The sequence below is a fragment of the Leucoraja erinacea genome, chromosome 3 (assembly GCF_028641065.1).
Source record: "Leucoraja erinacea ecotype New England chromosome 3, Leri_hhj_1, whole genome shotgun sequence".
Classification (NCBI taxonomy): domain Eukaryota; kingdom Metazoa; phylum Chordata; class Chondrichthyes; order Rajiformes; family Rajidae; genus Leucoraja; species Leucoraja erinaceus.
In genome coordinates this window covers 963,634-986,483 of record NC_073379.1, presented here as the reverse complement: position 1 = coordinate 986,483, position 22,850 = coordinate 963,634, and the positions used below count along the sequence as shown (strand labels likewise).

The window sequence follows — 22,850 nt, the reverse complement described above, 5'->3', positions numbered from 1 at the left end:
GAAACTACTGTTGGGCCTGAAGAAGTGTCCCAACCTGAATAGTCGCCTATTTGATGTCCTCTAGAGATGCTGCCTGACCCACTGAGTAATTCCAGCACTGTTCATCACAAGATTCCAGCATGTACAGTTCCTTGTGTCTTGATACTCAATCCAATATATGTTTATTGTTTATTGGGCAAATAGAGAAAATTGGAGGGAAAGTAGATGAAGATTTGATTTTAGTTCTAGGACAAGGATTCCCAACCTGGGGTAAATTTAACCCACCCAAGGGGTAAATTTGTTGATTCTGGATTTGTACATATTTTTTCTCATTGACTGACTGTTTGGTTCTGGTATACAGGTATCTGTTCATCATTAGTTGTCCATAAATAAGTGAAATAACATTGTTATGTGCTATTAAAGTTGCCAGGGATAGTAAACAAGACGAAAAAGGTTGGGAACCCCTGTTCTAGGATTTGGCATTATTTTTTGGATTTTACATCTGGCACTTGCAGAAGGAAAACATGGCATTTGTGGAGACTGTAAATCTAAATTCTGTGGCATTAGTTTAGACGCTTGTGCAGTTTCAGTTGTCATTCGGAACCAATTCTGTCTTCCTGTTGACCTCTTGGGTGCATCATTGAAAACCATCTGCGTCTTCCCTGTTGCCTTCAGTGAATTCAGTTAGTGCATTGCATTTCTAAAGGGCCTGTCCCACTTGCATGCGTTTGATGCGACTAAACGGAAGCGGAGTTCGCGCTAAGTTCGCGCGTGACGTAATTTGCGTCAAACTTACCAATCGGCTGGGCAGGAGGCGGGCTGATTGAATTTGGGCGTCGCACGACGTCGAGCGGTGACATCACGCAATGGCACGCCGGGCGGTGACGTCATCGCGTAACGCCACGCGCTAGGCGTACGCCGTCAAGACACTGCGTACGACGTCAAGAAGCTGCGGACGCCCTCAATGCGCCTGTGGGCCGACAGGCCATTGGCGCGCGGAATTTTCGGACAGTGTGGGATTTTCGGGGCCCCGCGCGATGTCGAGACCAGCCCCGCACAACTCCATACGACACTGCGCTTCGAAGTGAGACCGGCCCCGCGTGGCCTGTACGCCTCAAGCGACCACGTTTGGTCGCGCCAGACGCATGCAATCGCATGCAAGTGGGACAGGCCCTTTAATGAATTGGACTTTGATAAAATTGAGGGGAAAGGGAGGAAGGGAAAGAGTTTTCTGAACGAATTTTGAAACTCGGTTTCTCAGGAATAATACTTTTATGGAGTAAAATGCCACTCAATCTCAGTTCAGAGAGCAATTCAAGTGGTCACAGTGCAATGTGACAAAGTTCAAACTTCATAAAGTCATAAGAGACGAGTGGAATTAGGCCATTCGACCCATCAACTCTACTCTGCCATTCAATCATGGCTGATCTATCTCTCCCTCCTAAGCCCATTCTCCTGCCTTCTTCCCATAACCTCTGGCACCTTTTCACCACAACTAATCCCTTCCAAAGAAATACCAGACCTTCATTGTGGGTACATTGCCAACATCTTAGAGCAATTTAGAGCAACTATCCCCCTTGTCATCACCTCTTCCACAGCCAACAATGGACCATTGTGAACTCCACCTTTCCTTGACCCTCATCGCTGGCTTTTGTTTATTCTTTTCATACCTTTCATTCTTTTGTTCTTTGTACCTTTTCATGCCTCCAGTTTCCTCCTGCCCTGACCCTGTCTGATGAAGGGCCTTGACCCAAAACGTGACCGCTACCTTTTTTCCAGAGATGCTGCCTGACCCGCTGAGTTACCCCAGCATTTTGTGTCTATTTTAGGAATAATTATATACTGGACCCCACTGTTAACCTTATGAGAAGATTAAATTCGAACAAAATACACACCTAACCTCAGAATATAGGTAAACATAAATGCTGGAGAAACTCAGCGGGTGAGGCTGCATCTATGGAGCAAAGGAAATAGGCACGTTTCGGGTCGAAACCCTTCTTCAGACCGATGAAACGACCCGAAACGTTGCCCATTTCTTTCGCTCCATACATGCTGCCTCACCCGCTGAGTTTCTCTAGCATTTTTGTCTACCTTTGAATTTTCCAGCATCTGTAGTTCCTTCTTAAACATCCTAATCTGAGGAAAGATATTCTTGCCTTAGAGGGAGTACAGAGAAGGTTCACCAGACTGATTCCTGGGATGTCAGGACTTTCATATGAAGAAAGACTGGATAGACTCGGCTTGTACTCGCTAGAATTTAGAAGATTGAGGGGGGATCTTATAGAAACGTACAAAATTCTTAAGGGGTTGGACAGGCTAGATGCAGGAAGATTGTTCCTGATGTTGGGGAAGTCCAGAACAAGGGGTCACAGTTTAAAGATAAGGGGGAAATCCTTTAGGACCGAGATGAGAAAAACATTTTTCACACAGAGAGTGGTGAATCTCTGGAATTCTCTGCCACAGAAGGTAGTTGAGGCCAGTTCATTGGCTATATTTAAGAGGGTTAGATGTGGCCCTTGTGGCTAAAGGGATCAGGGGGTATGGAGAGAAGGCAGGTACAGGATACTGAGTTGGATGATCAGCCATGATCATATTGAATGGCGGTGCAAGCTCGAAGGGCTGAATGGCCTACTCCTGCACCTATTTTCTATGTTTCTATCAGAATATAGGTACATTTGTTTTCATTTGTTGTGTGGCCACTAGATGGCAGCAAAAGGCAACATCTTGTTCATCCATCGCTGCCACAGTAGGAAAGAGGTTGAGTCTTGATCCTCAGACCCAATGCTGTGCACCAAATGTGCAGTGATAATTGATGATAATACCGACTAGTTAATTGGTTTGTGCACTAACCAAGTCGATCTTATGCTTTGCTAATTGGGTCAGTCAGAATGCGTGGCTCTTGGGGAACATTTTGAAAATGTATGAGCTGCTTGTAAATCTGGGAGCGTCAGCAAAAAACGAAATTATCAAAAAACGATTAAGAATATAGATTTAAAATATCTTTGGCCAGTGCTATATTGAGATAATTACATGGTTTCTCGAAATCTGAGTTTCGTGTTCTTTGTTGAAGTTTTTGGCATTGAAGTTCTAAAGATTTTGGTTGATGGCATGAGCCAAGTTTTCCCCTCTCCCTCCTCCTCCCGAGATTGTCCCTGAGGATCAGGGCTGACTTGCTTCCAGTAGAGTTCTGAGGTGACCAATGAGTTTAGTGCAGGATCCATAGGCGGGGATCACTGGTCAGCACGGACCCGGTGGGCTGAACGGCCTGTTTCCGCGCTGTATTGATAAGGCTGAATTATGTTAAAACTATAAGAAAATATTAAATGAATCCCTGGGCCAGCTTACAGCTTATATTTGGTCTCAAATCAGACTTTTCTCCAGTAGATTAATACAGAAAGGCAAGTCTAGGCTTGCCTCGGGTTGCTGTGTATTGAGATAATGAATGACTTTAAAACTTGTCTACCAAGTGACGAGAGAGAGGAAACCCAGATTGATCCCAGTAAGGGGTATTGACAAATGGCCGATGCCTTTAATATGTAAAATGCCTTGCACCAAATGTCCGATGCCTTTGAGGTATGAAGTGACGAGAGAGGAAGCTAGATTGATCTCACTAAGGGGTATTGACAAATGACCGATGTCTTTGATATGTAAAGTCCTTGTACCATATGACAAGATGCCTTTGATGCATCCTGTAGTATCCTGTGTATTCTCTGTACCTCTGACCATGACTAATGTTTGCGGAATGTGCAAAGGTGACAAAAAAAACACTATATAATACAATGTAATTCTGTTGTTCAGAGAAGTGGAATGAGGACAGTGAAGTGTCTGTATTGCTCACTTGACTGGGGTCCTTGCCATTTCCATCGGCCGATAATAAGTAAAGTTTTGAACTGGTCTACCAAACGTATTGTGAGTTGTCTGTTTATTAAGAAGCGAACCTGTTTGTTATATAAGTAAAGTTTTCAGTATCTCTAAACTAAATATAGACTCTATCATTGGGGCATATCGAGTTTAGAGGGCAGTGTTGCGTGCTCTTCCCTCTGTTTGCTCTTGGCCTTTACGGGCTACTGTCAGAAAGATGAAACATGCTGTCCAAGACACTTCCCTGCAAGTTTGAAAAGCCTGGAGCCAGGAATATTAACAATTCCAAGGAAGCTTTGAGTGCAAAGCATCTTCTCTGCTGTTTTGGAACTTGTTTGCTGCAGCAGGCCTCAAGAGTGGGGTGTTTGCTTTAGGAGTTCTGGTGTCTGATGTGAATGTTGAGGCCTGACCATTGGAGCTGGTTGAATACTGTCAGAGTCTCTATACTGGGGATGATGGCCATTGGCCTGGGAAAGGATGGCTGGCGCTGGTACAACCATGCGGTGATGGATTTGGGGGTTTTTTGCAGAGGAACTGTTGCTACTTTTTACGTTAGTTTAGAGATACAGCGTGGAAACTGGCCCTTTGGCCCACCGAGTCCGCACCAATCAGCGATCCCCGCACATTAACACTATCCTGCACATACATGCCATCTCAACGGCACTTCACTCCGCCCTCTCCCACCTCGACAACAGAGACACTTACGTAAGAATGGTGTTCATCGATTACAGCTCGGCATTCAACACCATTATACCATCAAAACTGATCACCAAACTCGGTAACCTGGGCATCGACTCCTCCCTCTGCAACTGGATACTGGACTTTCTAACCAACAGACCCCAGCCTGTGAGGTTAGACAAGCACACCTCTTCAACCCTCACCCTGAACACCGGCGTTCCACAGGGCTGTGTGCTGAGCCCCCTCCTCTACTCCCTCTTCACCTATGACTGCACACCTGTACATGGTGCTAACACCATCATCAAGTATGCAGATGATACAACGGTGATTGGCCTCATCAGCAACAACGATGAGTGGGCCTACAGGGAGGAGGTCCAGCACTTAGCAGCATGGTGCACTGACAACAACCTGGCCCTTAACTCCAAGAAGACCAAGGAGCTCATTGTAGACTTCAGGAAGTCCAGAGGCGGCACGCACACCCCCATCCACATTAACGGGACGGAGGTGGAACGTGTTTCTAGCTTCGGGTTCCTGGGAGTCAACATCTCCGATGACCTCCCTTGGACCCACAATACCTCTACTCTGATCAAGAAGGCTCATCAGCGTCTCTTCTTCCTGAGGAGACTGAAGAAGGTCCATCTGTCTCCTCAGATCCTGGTGAACTTCTACCGCTGCACCATCGAGAGCATGCTTACCAACTGCATCACAGTATGGTATGGCAACTGCTCTGTCTCCGACCGGAAGGCATTGCAGAGGGTGGTGAAAATTGCCCAACACATCACCGGTTCCTCGCTCCCCTCCATTGAGTCTGTCCAAAGCAAGCGCTGTCTGCGGAGGGCGCTCAGCATCGCCAAGGACTGCTCTCACCCCAACCATGGACTGTTTACCCTCCTACCATCCGGGAGGCGCTACAGGTCTCTCCGTTGCCGAACCAGCAGGTCGAGGAACAGCTTCTTCCCGGCGGCTGTCACTCTACTCAACAACGTACCTCGGTGACTGCCAATCACCACCCCCCCCCCCGGACACATTATTATTTATTCAAATCATTTGCTATGTCGCTCTTCCAGGGAGATGCTAAATGCATTTCGTTGTCTCTGTACTGTACATTGACAATGACAATTAAAATGAATCTGAATCTGAATCTGACAAGGGACAATTGTACACATACACCAAGCCAATTAACCCCTACATGCCTGTCTGTCTGGAGTGTGGGTGGAAATGGAAGATCTCGGCGAAAACCCACGTGGTCACGGGGAGAACGTACGCACTCATACAAACAACAAACGTAGTCGGGATGGAACCCGGATCTCCGTGGCTACAAGAGCTGTAAGGCAGCAACTCTAGCGCTGCTCCACCGTTGCTGTAATGTTTCTCCTGCAAGGTTTAGGGTTGCCTCCATGTCTACATTCATCGCCGCTCACTTCATGAGCTTGGTGCATGGTTTGAGGTCGTGGTCTTCAAGCATTTGTTTCCACCATTGGCTACATTGGAAACCATGGTTAATTTGATTGTATGTGCCTTTTCACAGCTTAGTTTTAGTTATTTAGATACAGCGTGGAAACAGGCCCTCTGGCTCACTCAGGCCATGTTGACCAGCGATCACCCGTGTATAGGAAGGAACTGCAGATGCTAGTTTAAACTGAAGATAGACACAAAAAGCTGGAGTAACTCAGGCAGCATCTCTGGAGAGATGGAATGGGTGACGTTTTGGGTCAAGACCCTACTTCAGACTGTACACGAGTTCTATTCTACACACTTGGAACAATTTACCAAAGCCAACTTGCCATCAAACCTGCACGTCTTTGGAATGTGGGAGGAAACCGGAGCACCTAGAGAAAACCCATGCAGTCACAGGGTGATCGTACACACTCCGTACAGACAGCACCCGTAGACGGGATTGAACCGGGGTCTCTGAAGCTGTAAAGCAGTGACTCTACCATTGCGTCTCCCTCACAAGCCCTGTGATATACAATATGATCCACTTTAAGGTCTTGCAGCAAATCTTTATTTGCAAAGGGTATTGTTGAATTCTGGTGATAAACGTTGACGGACCATTCTCTTTATGGATATTTAGCGTAAACCTTCTATTGAGAAATTCAATGAAGGAGTTAATGACAGTTTAAAATGCAACTTTCACATATGCACAGAGGTAATCGTTGTCTGTGCACTATAGTTTAATAACATTGTTGATGGCAAACTAGTGGCCAAGTAAATATTTTTTTTTTTAACATCCAAATGTTATTCCTGCAAGGGCCAATAGCAGTTGCTATTCTTAAGATGATTGTCATTAGCTTTGCAAACACAGCATGGTGGTGACCAATGAGTGAAGTGCCCTGAAGAATAGTGGGCGGCCATGGTGGCGCAGTGGTAGAGCTGCTGGCTTGCAGCGTCGTAGACCCGGGTTCGATCCCGACTATGGGAGCTGTCTGTATGGAGTTTGTACGTTCTCCCCGTGACCTGCGTGGGTTTCCCCCGAGATCTTCGGTTTCCTCCCACTCTCCAAAGACTTGCAGGTTTGCAGGTTAATTAGCTTGGTGTATGTGTAAATTGTCCGTAGTGTGTGTGTAGCATAGCCAGTGCAGACTCGGTGGGGCGAAGGACATGTTTCCACGCTGTATCTCTAAACTAAACTATTTAAGCGACAATTCTCATGCTGAGTGGCAGTTAAACCTTTAATCCAAGAGTTGGTTTTGCAGCATTTGTGCATGTGACGTGATAGTTAGTCCTGTGCTGATAAATCACTGTTGTGTGGTTTATATGTGCAGTGGCACAGCTGGTAGAACTGGTGCTGCACAGTTCCAGAGACCCGGATTCCATCCTGACCTCTGGTGCTGTCTGTATGGAGTTTGCACACCCTCCCCATGGACCACCTGGGTCTCCTCCGGGTGTTAGCGATGTTTGTATTTGCAGATTAATTGACCTCTGAAGATTAATTGTTTTTGCAGATTAATTGACCTATAGAAACATATAAAATTGTAAAAGGACTGGACAAGCTAGATGCAGGAAAAATGTTCCCAATGTTGGGCGAGTCCAGAACCAGGGGCCACAGTCCTAGAATAAAGGGGAGGTCATTTAAGACTGAAGTGAGAAAAAACTTTTTCACGCAGAGAGTTGTGAATTTATGGAATTCCCTGCCCCAGAAGGCAGTGGAGGCCAAGTCACTGGATGGATTTAAGAGAGAGTTAGATAGAGCTCTAGGGGCTAGTGGAGTCAAAGGATATGGGGAGAAGCAGGCACGGGTTATTGATAGGGGATGATCAGCCATGATCACAATGAATGGCGGTGCTGGCTCGCAGGGCCGAATGGCTGCCTCCAGCACCTATTTTCTATATTTCTGTAGAATTGCCCCAGGTACATAGGGAGTGGATGTCAAAGTGGGATAGGATAGAACTAGGCTGAACGATGGTTGGAGTGGGCTCAGTGAGCCGAAGGGCCTGTTTCCATGCTGTATCTCTAAAGCCGAGGTGGAAGCATACCTATGCTGTTGGCAGATTGAAGTAAAATTCTGATTTGAAGTCTTCTGAACGACCCACTTCTTGTTAACTACCTTTATCCATGATTTATTTAAAATGTATGACTGGAATATTTGCATCATTCTGATCAATCCACAGCTTCATTATAAAATACTTTGACATTTTTAAGTCTGGTTTCTTAAAATGTTGCCAATCAATGTTAGATGTAGAATTTTTTTTAAATGTTGATAATCATTAGAGTGACACAGCTTGGAAACTGGCCAACATGTCCCATCAACATTTGGTTCACCTGCCCATATTGCCCAAACCCCGTCCTATCCATTTACCTGTTTAACTATTTCTTAAATGCTGGGATAGTGCCTGCTTCAACTACCTCCTCCAGCAGCTCATTCCATACACCTACCACCCTTTGCGTGAAAAGGTTAACCCCTCAGGATCCTGTTCAATCTTTGCCCCCTCATCTTGAACCTATGTGCTCTGGTCCTCGAGACTCTGTGCATCTATCTGATCTATTCCTCTCTTGACATTATACACCTCTATAAGATCACCCCTCATCGTCCTGCGCTCCATGGAATAGAGTCCCAGCCTACTCAACTTCTGCCGATAATTCACACCCTCTAGTCCTGGCAACATCCTTGTAAATCATCTCTGTACCCGTTCCAGCTTGACAACATCTTTCCTCTTAACAAGGCGCGCAGAACTGGACACGATACTCTAAATGTGGCCTCGCCAACGTCTTGTACAACTGCAATATGAGCTCCCAACTTTGACACTTGTTGATGTAACCGTGTTGTGTTTGGCAGGCGGTGCAGCCCAACACTGGCGACGTGGTCTATGATTGTTTCCACGACTGTAAATCCCGGTCGGAGCTGGAGAGCCGGATCCTGTGCCTGCAGCCGGTTGAGATCCTGCTCCCGCCAGAGTTGTCCGAGAACACGGAGAAGCTTTTGGCGAGTATCTCGGCTTCAAGGTGCGTAGACAAGTTTATTCGAGAGTCTGCGGGGCACGTAATTGGAACAGTTTTGTTGTTGATGATGTTTTGATAGTGGAGAACCCTTGCCAGCCCTCTCCTCTGGCAGTGAGTTATCATATGTGGCAGCTAATCTGACATCTTGGCACCCTGGGCCATGTTCAACATGTAATTCGGACATTGAGGCAAAAAATGGTGCATATTTGTTAGGAGCGAGATCCAGCATCCAGTCTGCTTGGTATTCGTCATATGGTTCCTCGCAGTTCTTGGCTTGCTGAGCGACTACCTGCAATCAGTTTCTTGTGTACCTCTCTGGAAAATCTCAGAGATTAGATAGGACTACACTTTAGAGATACAGATACACTTTAGAGAAACCGGGTCCACCGAGTCTGTGCCAACCAGCGATCACCCCGCACACTATCCTACACACTCGGAACATTTTACAATTTTTACCTAAGCCAATTAATTCTGACTACAGGTGCTGTCCGTGTGGGCTTCTCCCCGTGACCGCGTGGGTTTTATCCGGGAGCTCCGGTTTCCTCACACACTCCAAAGACGTACAGGTTTGTAGGTTAATTGGCTTGGTATAATTGTAAATTGTCCCTAGTGTGTGTGGGATAGTGTAAGTGTGCAGGGATGGCTGGTCGGTGCGGACTCGATGGGCCGAAGGGCCTGTTTCCACGCTGTATCTCTAAACTAAAAGACTGAAGACGTTGGTAAATCTCAATAGGTCAATCAGCATCTGTGGAGGCAAAAGGTGAATATCAGTGGTTTGGGTCGAGAGTCTCGGGCAATGTCTTCTGTTTTCTAGGTTCCAGCCTCTGCATTCTCTTCTGTCTTCAGCTCTGGTGTGGGATCTCGATGTGAAACATCCACTTGCAGCTTCTGCCTTCACAGTTGCTGCTGAGTTCTCCCAGCGTTCTGTTTTTGTTCCGTTCGCAGCGATGAGCCTGACATGGAGATGAACCCACGTCTCCCATGCTGTGCGGCAGCTCGAGCTGCTGCACCACTGAGCCGCCCAGTGTTAATGGTATTCTTTCACCATGGCAACCTGTTGCTTGCATATCAAGCTCCGCAGCCTTTTGTGCACGTCTTCAATAGGATACAACATTTTCATAATTTGCGAATTTCCTAGTAACTTAACTAAATGGCGCGGTTGGATTTAACACTGCGTGCAGTTCAAAGTACGAAGATTCACACTGAGGCTGGGATTGGATGAGCTGCCAGAGAGAGTGGTTGTGGTGGGCAAAGTAATGGCATTTAATAGACGTCACGCAGCCTCGGCAAGGCCAGCAGCATAATCATGGACGAGTCGCCCCCTGGCCACTCCCTCTTCTCCCCTCTCTTATCATAGAGTGATACAGTGTGGAAACGAGCCTTTCGACCCAACGCCCACACTGGCCAACATTTCCCAGCTACACTAGTCCCATCTGCCTGCGTTTGGTCCATATCCCTCCAAAACTGCCCCATCAATCTATTTGTCTAACTGTTTCTTAAACGTTGGGATAGTCCCAGCCTCAACTACCTCCTCCAGCAGCTTGTTCCATACACCCACCACCCTTTGTGTGAAAAAGTTACCCCTCAGATTCCTATTAAACCTTTTCCCCTTCACCTTGAACCGATGTCCTCTGGTCCTCGATTCCTCTTCTCTGGGCAAGAGACTCTGTGCATCTACCCGATCTATTCCTCTCATGATTTTATACGCCTCTATAAGATCACCCCTCGTGCTCCAGGGAATAGAGACCCAGCCTACTCAACGTCTCCCTACAGCTCTGACCCTCTAGTCCCGGCAACATTCAGGAAACTCTCCTTTTATTCTGAGGCTGTGCCCTCTGATCCTAGACTCTCTCACTTGTGGAACCATCTTCTCCACATTCACTCTCTCCAGGCTGTTAAACTGACTGTGCTACTTTATTTTCCCCACATATGTGAATTTGCTGCCTGTCATAATGTAATTGATGGAAATGAAGCGCATCAGTGGATTCTTGCGAGTGCACAGCAGGAGGTTTCATAGATTTGTGTCATTAAAATCCCAGCCCCTCATGCTGTCCCTCTAATGATAAGTTCGCTCTTCCCTGATACTTCAGCTGTTTTTCCATGTTCCACGTCTCGAAACAATATCATGACCATAATAATCTGAGACTCTAAGGCTGCATTTGGAGTGCTGTGAGCAAATTTGGGCCACAGATCTGAGGAAGGATGTGCTGGCTCTAGAGAGGGTCCCAGAGGAGGTTTACAAGAATGATCCCAGGAATGAGTGGATTAGCATATGATGAGTGTTTGATAGCACTGGGCCTGTACTCACTGGAGTTTAGAAGGTTGAGGGGGGACCTCATTGAAACTTACAGAATAATGAAAGGCCTAGATATAGTGAATGTGGAAAGGATGTTTCCACTAGCGGGAGAGTCTAGGACCAGAGGTCATAGCCTCGGAATTAAAGGGCGCTATTTTAGAAAGGAGGTGAGGAGGAACTTCTTTAGTCGGAGGGTAGTTAATCTGTGGAACTCATTGCCACAGAGGGCCATGGAGGCCAAGTCTGAATATTTTTAAGACGGGGATAGACAAATTCTTGATTCAAACAGGTGCCGAGGGTTATGGGGAGGAGGCAGGAAAATGGGATTAGGAGATGGAGATCAGTCATGATTGAATGGCGGAGTAGACTCTATGGGCTGAATGGCCTAATTCTATTCCTATAACCTGTGAACGTGTGAATTCTTTAAAACACCATGGATTTTGGATAGTTATATGGACGGGAAAGGTATGGAGGGTTATGGTCTGAACGCAGGTGTATGGGACTAGGGGAGAATAAGTGTTCGGCACGGACTAGAAGGGTCGAGATGGCCTGTTTCCGTGCTGTAATTGTTATATGGTTTATATGGTTATTGATGAACCAAAATACATCTATCTTTGGGTTTAGAGTTGTAGCGCGGAAACAGACCCTTTGGCCAGCCGGGTCAGCACCGACCAGCGATCCCTGCACACTAACACTATCCTACACACACTAGGAACAATTTACAATTATACCAACCCAATTAACCTGCAAACCTGTGCATCTTTGGAATGTGGAAGGAAACTGGAGCGCCCAGAGAAAACCCACGCAGGTCACAGGGGAGAAGGTACAAACTCCGTACAGACAGGAGTTTGGATCGAACCCGGCCCTCTGGCGCTGTAAGGCAGCAACTCTACTGCTATGCCACCATGCTGCCCTATCTTGCATCTTTAACATCTTGTTCCCTCACCAGATTTCTGGCAAGGCCTTCAATCAGCAGTAGTTGGGCGTTCTAGTTCTTCCAAAGCTGTTTGTGGCATTGCTGTATTCCCAGGCCATGCCCACATCCATCTTCAGAATCTGGAACATCCAACAGTACACTCAGTTCTGGGCAGCAATCCCACAATCTCTTCTCTTTAAATTGTCGCCAGGATTGTTTCCAGACCACCAAACCCTGGGGATGACACTGAAAGATCCTGGGAACTGTACCAGTGCTCCTTTGTATCTCCCTTTGTATTCTTCCTGGAAAAGTTCACGGGATATAGGAGTAGAATGAGTTCAATCTTAGCTGATCTCTGCCTCCTAATCCCATTTTCCTGCCTTCGCCCCATAACCCTTTGACACTCGTTCTAATCAAGAATTGATCTATCTCTGCCTTAAAAGAGAGTACAATCATTGCAACAAAGACTAAAACTGAAAATTGCAGGCAAGGTACAGTTATATCACAATGGACATATATTTAAAAGCGGGGAAAACCTGCTCCAACAAGTCAGAGGGTGGTGAATCTGTGGCATTAATTGTCACAGATGGCTGTGGAGGCCGACAACGGATATTTTTTTAAGGCAGAGATCGATAGATTCTTGATTAGCTCGGATGTCGAGGGTTATGGGGAGAAGGCAGGAGAATGGGTTCGGAGGGAATGATAGATCAGCCATGATTGAATGGTGGAGTAGACTTGGTGGGCTGAATGTCCTAATTCTGCTCCTATCACTTATGAACTTATGAAAGTAGTTAAAGGTAAACTAGAAATTGCAAGGGTATCTTGGATGCAGGGATTTCATCTGATTCGAAGAAGGGTCTCGATCTGAAACCGTCATCCATTCCTTCTCTGCAGAGATGCAGAATTTTTAAGGCAAGCATATTAGTTTCCATGGGCTGATAATTTGAATATTAGTTTTGGAAGAAATGAGAATCGATGGGCCTTAACTTGCATCTTACAATACAATACAATACCCTTTATTGTCATTTGAGCCTCAGTGAGGCTCAATCGAAATTCTGTTTCCACAGCCATACAAACAAAGACAATTTCCTAGACATACACACAATTTAATTCACACAAACATCCATCACAGTGGACCCACTGTGATGGAAGGCAAAGTCTTTTCTCTCCCCTGTTCTCCATGTCTCTCCCGATATCATCGCCCGCCTGTGGCTTGGACAAGTCCCACGGCCATTTTAGGCCGCGCGGGGCGATGTACGGCCCTGCTCCCGGTCTAAAAGTCTCGCAGTTGGAGCCCCCGGCGGGTGCTGGAATGTCCCACGGCCATGAAGCCGCGCCGGGCGATGTACGACCCCGCTCTGGGTCGTTCCAACCCCGCGACACGGGCTGGAGAAGTTGCGTTGCGGGAGCTCCGGGAAGCGGTCTCTCCCACTGGACCCGCGAGCCCCCGATGTCCTGGTTCATCGGACCTGCGGCTGCGTTGCTGGAGCCTCCAAGCCCCAGGAGTCGAGTCGCTGCAGTTAGTCACCGCCGCTCCCCGCCGCTCCACAGTGCTAGGCCCCAACGACAACGGAGACCCGACAGGGAAAAGGTCGGGTCTCCCGGACAGGGAAGAGATTTTAAACGGTTTCCCCCCCCAGCCCCCCACATATACACATTTAAAACCAGTATTAAAAAACACCAACACCACATTTAACTGGACAAAAAATTAAAAAAAAGACAGACAGGCTGTAGGGGCCGCTGCAACGGGTAAGTCGCGCCGCCAAAAATCGCCATCTTCATGTCCTTTTTAATTTTGAGCTAATTCCAGTGTGTTTTACAACCCCAGTGGGAAAGAGAAAGTTTTGGAAAGGCTGAGTTCCCTTCAGATTATTTTGATTTCTAATCTTAAAAGTTTATGACGTTTGTCTGGTTGTTCAGCCGAGGCATAGATCTCCTGACCTTATCTAATTTCTTTCTTTGTAATTAAAGAGCATGGAATTAAAGAATAATGACGTACACTGGTGGTGACCTCAGTTCAATGCTAACGATACAATACAATAGAACTTTATTTATCCCAGGAGGGAAATTGATCTGCCAACAATCAGAAACACACAAAATATACAAAACATGAAATTAAAGTGATGAGTCGAAAGGATTGAGGATGTACAAAGATTGGGGTGGGGGGGAGTTTCAGTACTGACCTCTAGTACTCTCTTTGTGGAGTTTGCATTTTCTCCCCAGGTCTGTGTGGAATTTCTCCAGCTTCTCTTGTTTTCCTCCAAAGACCCACTTCATGCAGGCAGCTGGGTTAATTCAGCACTGTGAATTGTCCCTGGTGTATAGGCATGTGGAGAAAATTGGGGAGAGTTGATGGGAACGAGGGGCGAAGGGTTAGGGTGGAGTTAGTGTAAAAATGGGTGCTTGATAATGGGTGTAGACTTGAGTCAAGTCGAGTTCATTGTCACGTGTGCATGGACTGTGCGATAGCAGGCACAATGCAAATCATGCTTGCAGCAACATCCTTAGGCAGAAAGACTCTGGCAACACATTGGTTGGTCGAAGGGCTCTTTTTCTCTCTTATCGAAAGCTTCCTTCCACAGTTGTTTTTGGTTAAGCAAAAAGTAGAAAATACACTTTTATTTTCGACGCATGAAAGATCAGCAAGGGTCCTTGTTAGATAGTCTGCACAGCTGTTAGGCTTTAAAAATGAGGCAACTAGCCAGGATCACTCTCTACCAGCTTCCTATGTTCTTGCCCAGAGAAGACTCTTCACAAATTAACTTTTGCTTTCTGAACCTATTGCTAAGGTCTAGGCCCGACCTTGTCCATTTTTTTTTAATTTTTTTTTTGCCATCTGCGATTGGCTTATTTCTGGAAGACATTTATATGGTGGCTTCCCGCTTCCTTCTGCCCCCATTCCCTGACACCCTCCACACACCCAAACCTACAATATACCATATGGTTTTGATTTGCACTTTCTCAATATGCAAAAATAAATCCTTAAAGACTGCTCTGACTGAAGCATAATCCCATGGTGAGATTCTGCAGGGTAAACCAGTGCAAGCAGATTAATACATGGAAGCCATCAGGAAAAGGTATCAAGATTTGACTTAATGTGGACACTTCTTCATTGTTGCTGGGAAACTGAAGTTGTTTTCCGTGAACTATGTTTGAGAATGGATAATATTTTAATTTCCTTTGTATTGACTCTCTACTAAAATATTGCTGTGACTTATTGAATACATGGCAACTCTGAGCCCATAGAGCGGCAGACTTGCTGCCTTGACAGCGCCAGATACCCGGGTTTGGTCCTGCCTACGGTTGCTACGGAGTTTGTACGTTCCTAATTTTTGGTCTCCTAATCTGAGGAAGGACGTTCTTGCCATAGAGGGAGTACAGAGAAGGTTCACCAGACTGATTCCTGGGATGTCAGGACTTTCATATGAAGAAAAACTGGATAGACTCGGCTTGTACTCGCTAGAAATTAGAAGATTGAGGGGGGGATCTTATAGAAACGTACAAAATTCTTAAGGGGTTGGACAGGCTAGATGCAGGAAGATTGGTCCCGATGTTGGGGAAGTCCAGAACAAGGGGTCACAGTTTATGGATAAGGGGGAACTGAGATAGAAAAACATTTTTCTTTTAGGACCGAGATAGAAAAACATTTTTCACACAGAGTGGTGAATCTGTGGAATTCTCTGTCACAGAATGTAGTTGAGGCCATTTCATTGGCTATATTTAAGAGGGAGTTAGATGTGGCCCTTGTGGCTAAAGGGATCAGGGGGTATGGAGAGAAGGCAGGGATGGGATACTGAGTTGGATGATCAGCTAAAATCATATTGAATGGCCTACTCCTGCACCTATTTTCTATGTTTCTATGTTTCTATCTCTGAGCATATAGAGCAGTAGACTTGCTGCCTGACAGCGCCAGAGACCCAGGTTCGATCCTGACTACGGTTACTACGGAGTTTGTACCTTCTCCCCGTGGCCTGCTTGGGTTTCCTCCTAGACCTCCGGTTTCCTCCAGCACTCCAAACACGTAAAGGTTAATTGAATTGGGACAATTGTAAATTGTCCGTAGTGTGTGTAGGATTGTGTTAATATGCGGGGATTGCTGGCTGGCGTGGACTCAGTGGGCCGAAGGTCCTGCATCTAAATGAAACTAAAAATAAATGAAAGGAAAGTAGCGTGTGGTTTGTTGTTATCCGGCCTCTTCTGACCCACAAGGGTCATTTAAGAATATGAGGTGTTGCATTTTGTATAGTTAGATAGATTCTCAGATTTGTGGTTAGAAGATGGCAATAGAGTAAATAATCTTGGTCCCTAGTGTAGACTAAACACAAACATTGCACACAAAATGCTGGAGTAACTCAGTGGGTCAGACAGCATCTCTGAAGAAAAGGAATAGGAAAAGCGATAGTTCTTCAGACTTTTGAAGAAGAGTCGTGACCCGAAAGATCACCTATTCCTTTTCTCCAGAGTTGCTGCCTGACCCACTGAGTTACTCCAGCATTTTGCGTTAACCAGCATAGAAACAAAGACAATGGGTGCAGTAGTAGGCCATTCGGCCCTTCGAGCCTGCACCGCCATTCAATATGATCATGGCTGATCATCCAACTCGGTATCCTGTACCTGCCTTCTCTCCATACCCCCTGATCCCTTTAGCCACAAGGGCCACATCTAACTCGCTCTTAAATATAGCCAATGAACTGGCCTCAACTACCTTCTGTGGCAGAGAATTCCAGAGATTCACCACTCTCTGTGTGAAAAATGTTTTTCTCATCTCGGTCCTAAAAGATTTCCCCCTTATCCTTAAACTGTGACCCCTTGTTCTGGACTTCCCCAGCATCGGGAACAATCTTCCTGCATCTAGCCTGTCCAACCCCTTAAGAACTTTGTAAGTTGTAAGTATCTTCCGTGTTAACCAGCATCTGCATTTCCTTCCTTCACACTCAAACATTGCACATGTGGTTAGGCTGATATGAGGTGTTTGGCCACTTTTTCAATATCTTGAGAATTTCTCTTAATCATGCGTAAATGGGCAACTAGTAGAACAGCAAGATAATTCTGTGGTTCCTGCAACAGGGTTAAATTATTGCAGACATTCTGCCAAGGTAAAAATTGAGAGCCGGGACAAGCAGAATACTAATTGGAAATGGCTTTTCTCTTTTAACCTTTAACTGAATTGATAGAGTAGTTTCTTGAAAGGGATACATTGCTGGAAAATGTTAGATTAAGGAAAATGTCATAAATCCAAGGCAGGTAGATATATCAGTATACGTTCCACCTGTGTACACAGTGTGGCTGTTCATTATAGAGACGGATATCTTCGCAAATTGGACGCGTGGTTTCCCAAAACATTTACTGGATCACAGCAAATTTGTGAGTTGAGGGGTTAGGAGAATGGTTTTCCGTGATGCAAACGTATCCAACTTCCAGACATTTTTCTCTTGTTTATACGTGATCATTCTCTCAGGAATGGAATAGATTTTCATTTTTTGATTCGCTAGTACCAGCTAGCCTGGAGATAAACTGACGGCATGGTGGTGCAGTGCTGCCTTACAGCACTTGCAGCGCCGGAGACCCGGGTTCGATCCCGACTACGGGTGCTGTCTGTACGGAGTTTGTACTCGTGGGTTTTCTCCGAGATCTTCGGTCTCCTCCCACACTCCAAAGACATGCAGGTTTGTAGGTAAATTGGCTTGGAAAATATAAAAAATTGTCCCTAGCGTGTGTAGGATAGTGTTAATGTGCGGGGATCGTTAGTCGGCATGGACCCGGTGGGCCGAAGGGACTATATCTGTACTGTATCTCGAAACTAAACTAAGCTCTGATCTACTGTATTTGCTTTCAAGAAGATTGAAGTGATACATAGCACATCCTTTTAAATGGTGAGGCATAGAAGCTGTACATTTTTTTATGTCCCCTTTGATTTCTAGCGGGGCTGATAACATACGATGACGGTGCTGCTTTGAAGATGAGCAGATCCGTTTTCAGACTTCCTTGGTCAATGCCGCTAAAATGATTTCCATCATTATTGCTTTGCCATTTGAGTGCACTTTCTGTGGACACTATTGTTTACCATGTTCTCTAGTTTCTTCCTATGTACCGAAGTCTGTAGGGTTGGTTGGGTAATTGGCCACTATAAATGAGTGGTAGAATCTGGGGGAAATTAATGAAAATGTGGGTAGAATAAAATTATATTGCCACAGAAGGCTGTGGAGGCCAAGTCAATGGATATTTTTAAGGCAGAGATAGATCCTTGATTAGTACGGGTGTCGGGGATTATGGGGAGAAGGCAGGAGAATGTGGTTAGGAGGGAGTGATAGATCAGCCATGATTGAATGGCAGTGTAGACTTGATGGGCCGAATTGGCTAATTCTACTCCTATCACCTATGACCTTATATTAATGTAAGTGGGTGCTTGACGGTTGATGTGGACTGGTCAAGTGGACCGTTTCCGTGCTGTACGACTATGATGGAATAATCTCCACTTGTCTGGATGAATGCAGCACCAGCTCTCTGCAAGTTTACACCTTCATCTCGAACAAATCCGCCTGCGTTGCATCCCATTTAGCGCACTATACATTTATACCTTCTGTCACAGGTTGCACAATGGTTGCAATGTGCGCTACCGACACTGTGAGCTGTTTTGGGCCCCTTATCTGAGGAAGGATTTACCCAGGAATGATTGTGTTAATGTATCAGCATTTGATGGCACTGTTACAGCCTGAAGCCGTGGTCTGCGGAGCTTCTAGCCACAGGCGCGGCATCCGGAGACGGGGACCCCTTGCTACGGATTGCCGGAGAAGTGCTCGGGATCGCTAGGGATCGCCGGAGAAGTGTTCCGACCACCGGCCCGCGGCCGATAACATCCTGAAGCCGCAGTCTGCGGAGCATCTTGCCGCGGGCTTGTACATCGGGCCGTCCGTAGCGGCGACTACGGAGGGTTCATGGCCCTGACCAAGGGTGAACAATGGAGGAGGACTGACTGTACTTTGTGCCTTCCACCACAGTGAAGATTGCTGTGGTGGATGTTTGTGTTTAATTTTATTGTATATTGTGTGTTCCTTTAACTGTGCCGCTGCTGGCAAATTTATTTCACTGCACTTATATGTGTATGTGATAAATAAAACTGATTGACCTATGGGTCTGAAGAAGGGACTCGACCCAAACCGTCACTCCTTCCTTCTATTCAGAGATGCTGCCTGTCCTGCTGAGTTATTCCAGCATTTTGTGTCTGTCTTCTGTGTAAACCAGTATCTGCAGTTCTTCCTACACACTGGGCCTACGCTCGCTGGAGTTTCGGATGAGGGGGAACCTCATTGAAACTTTCCGAATAGTGAAAGGGCTGGTTAGAGTGGATATGGAGAGGATGTTACCACTAGTTGGAGAGTCTAGGACCAGAGACCTTAGCCCCAGAAGAAAAGGATGTTCCTTTAGAAAGGAGATGAATGGAATTCATTGCCTCGGAAGGATCTAGAGGCCAACACAATGGATATATTTTAAGGCAGAGATTGACAGATTCTTGATTAGGTGTCGGCAGTTATGTGAACAAAGCAGGAGAATGGGTTTGAGAGGGAGAGATAGATCAGCCATGATTGAATGGCGGAGTAGACTTGATGGGCCGAATGGCCTAATTCTGCTCCTATATGAACTTTGAACGTATGAGCAGCAGCTTTCAGAAGCTCTATCTCCCGGCCCTGCAACCTCTTCCAGCAAGGGCGGCAGGGACATGGGAACACGACCACTGGCAGGTTCCTCTGTCAGAGCATTCTCAATTGCAAATGCATTGCTGGGTCTAAATTCTGCAGCACCCTATCCAACAGGAGTATCTTCAGCAAGAGGACATGGCAGTTCACGAAGGCAATTTGCCACCGCTTACTCCAGGGCAATTAGGTTTGCGTAATGTATGTGCACTGATCCCTTGACCTCTATAAGGGTTCTTCAGCATGCCAGGATATTTACATCATGTTGGTGTTGAAGAGGCAATTCATGAATGTAATTGAGAAGATGTGAGTCTGGCAAAATTACGTGTCTACGATTGTCACCCTAGGTTTAACCACCTTTCTGTTTTCCGTGCAATCTTCACACCTGCTCATCACGAATGTCCTTAAGTTGATTGTCTCTGGAAAAGAGGAGCTAGATAAGTATCTCCTAATTGGATTGAAAGTTATAAAGCTCAACATAGGCTGGGATGATTTAAAAAAAAACGTCATAGCTTCTTTGTGGTATTCTGCAATTGTTTTTTTCACTGTTAACTGGCCAGGTGAGTCAGTGTGATGGCTGACTGGACAAGAATGAACACATTGCTATTTTGTTCAGTTTTTAATTTGGACATAGGTTGGCAGAGACTAGTATTAACTTTAAACTATTCCATGGTATGATTAAGGTAGTATTCCTTGTGACGGAGGCAGAACTTGTGACTTAGTTTAGTGTAGCGAACAGGCCCTTCGGCCCACCAAGTCTGCACCAACAAGACATCCGAGCACACCAACGCCATCCTGCACACAGTAGGGACAATTTACATTTATACCAAGCCAATTAACCTACAAACCTGTGTCTTTGGGGTGTGTGAGGAAACCGAAGATCTCTGAGAAAACCCACGCAATTGATGGGGAGAACGTACAAACTCTGTGCAGACAGCGCCCGTAGTCAGGATCGAACCCGGGTCTCCGGCGCTGAAAGGCAGCAACTCTACCTCTGCGCCACCATGCCACCTGCTAGACTTGGGCTACTCTGCCAATTTTTTTCACCCTTTATACTGTTCTTTTAATATAAAATGCTATTTAACTTTATATTAAGCATATGTATCTTCATCCGGATAGGAGCTGGGAGATGAAGGAATTCCAAGGGTGAGACAAGTCAATGGTTGGAAGTCCGGTCTGTGTGATGGACTGGGCTACATCCACAACCCTCTGCAATTTCTAGCAGTTTTGAGCAGAGCTGTTCCCAAACCAAGGTGTGATGCAACCTGACAGTCTGCTTTCTATGGTGTATCTAGAAGATTTTTAAGAGTAATTGGAGACATGCCGAATTGTGTATGCATGTGTTGTATGTGTGTGTATATGTGTGTGTATGTGTGTGTGTGTATACATATACAACCATTTTCAGCACCTGCAAGGCGGATGATAAACATAAATTTAGACAGTGGAGAGGAGGGTTGGTAATCAGTTTGAATTTAGCTTAAGTTTGGTTTATTGTCATGTGTACCAAGGTACAGTGAAAAGCTTTTGTTGGATGGAAAATGTAGGAGTTGGCATGAATTCAGACTTAAATATAATTACAAAGTTTGCCTTTCTGTTTGGATCAAAACTGTTATATAAAATCTATACCAGCAACTTCCAGATGTTTTGGTAATGACGGTAATTAATTCAAAGTGAGGAAAGGGGTGCAGGGAGTACAATGATGTGGAAGTAAAGTAAGGTTGCAGTTTACGTCGGAATTCAGAAAGGGAAATGGAAGATTCATGTTGATTTAAGTAGAGTCTGAATGCATGACAATGCATTAAGTACTTCCCAAGATTTAGTTATTCTGCCTGTTATGTGTGAAGGAGTCCCTGAAGTTTAAAAATATATACATACAGCCAAACAAAGTGATCTGTGTATTTTAGTCTGTACATTTTTATAAACGTGCTGCAAAATGCTTACGGCACGGAAACTGGTCAAGTGGATACAGTTGTCCAACACGCTTGAGCAAGTGGCGTGACCATGCAGATGCTGAAATCTTGAGCAAAAGAACAAACTGCTGGGTTAGACTGCCTTCATGAAGGGAAACAGACCCTTCTTCAGACTGATGGACTAGAGGGGAGATAGCTGGTAAAAGAGGTGAGGGGAACGATGGGACAAGAGCTAACAAGTGCAATCCAGGTCTGGAAAGATTGATTGGGGGATGAGTCGGGTGGGGGGGAGGGAAGGAAGGAAGGAGGTGGTGAAGGAAGGAAGTGGTGAGAGGAGATGTCAAAAGGGTGAAATGTGTGAAATCTGATAAGGAAGATGGGGAGTGAAATGTCAGGCCCATGGGAGGATCATGGGAGAGGAATGGTAAAATGCAAATGGGGAACATGGAGTATGAGGGGTGGGTTATGAGCAAATGGCGCAGTTCGTAGCCGATGTCACTGCCGCTCCTCCCGTGGAGGCTGTGACCGCCCGTATGACCTGCCGAGGCACAGCTGCCACCCGATTGATGGCGGCTCCACCCTGCTGTTTGGCCTGCCACAACACGTCCCCAAGGGCTGCCAGCCGTCGGGGGTCGGTGAAATCGTCATCCGCCAGGAGCAGGCGGATGTCCTCGGGCATCTGCTCCAGGAAGATCTGTTCGAAAAGGGGGGCAGGTCTTGTGTCTATCCATCAAGGCGAGCATTTCGTTCATGAGCGCGGATGGTTTGCGGTCGCCAAGGCCATCCATGTGCAGGAGTTTTGCCGCCCTGTTGCGGTGGCTAAGACCGAATGTGACCTTGAGGAGCGTCTTGATCCCCTCGTACTTGTTGTTGGCTGGCAGATGTGGAATTGGGCTTCGGCCTGTTCGAACCACGCCTGGGGCTGTGATGTCCAGAAGGTGGGCAATTTGAGTGCAATTGCGTTCTGCTGATCTGGGTTATCTCCATCAGGCATGATGAAATCCAAAAGAGGTCGTTTTGGATCGTCGGGGTCACCACTGAAGAGGTTCGCGTGTTGTACAAACACTTATTTAATATTA

The 22,850-nt window shown here is 46.0% G+C and overlaps 1 protein-coding gene across 1 annotated transcript in view; it reads left to right on the top strand.

Annotated features, from left to right (window-relative positions):
• msh3 (mutS homolog 3 (E. coli)) overlaps window positions 1–22,850 on the top strand; it is a 236,998-nt gene that overhangs the window by 23,105 nt on the left and 191,043 nt on the right. The window contains exon 8 of the mRNA XM_055630464.1: window positions 8,795–8,961. Coding sequence (XP_055486439.1) covers window positions 8,795–8,961 — 167 coding nt within the window. The remainder of the gene's footprint in view (window positions 1–8,794; window positions 8,962–22,850) is intronic.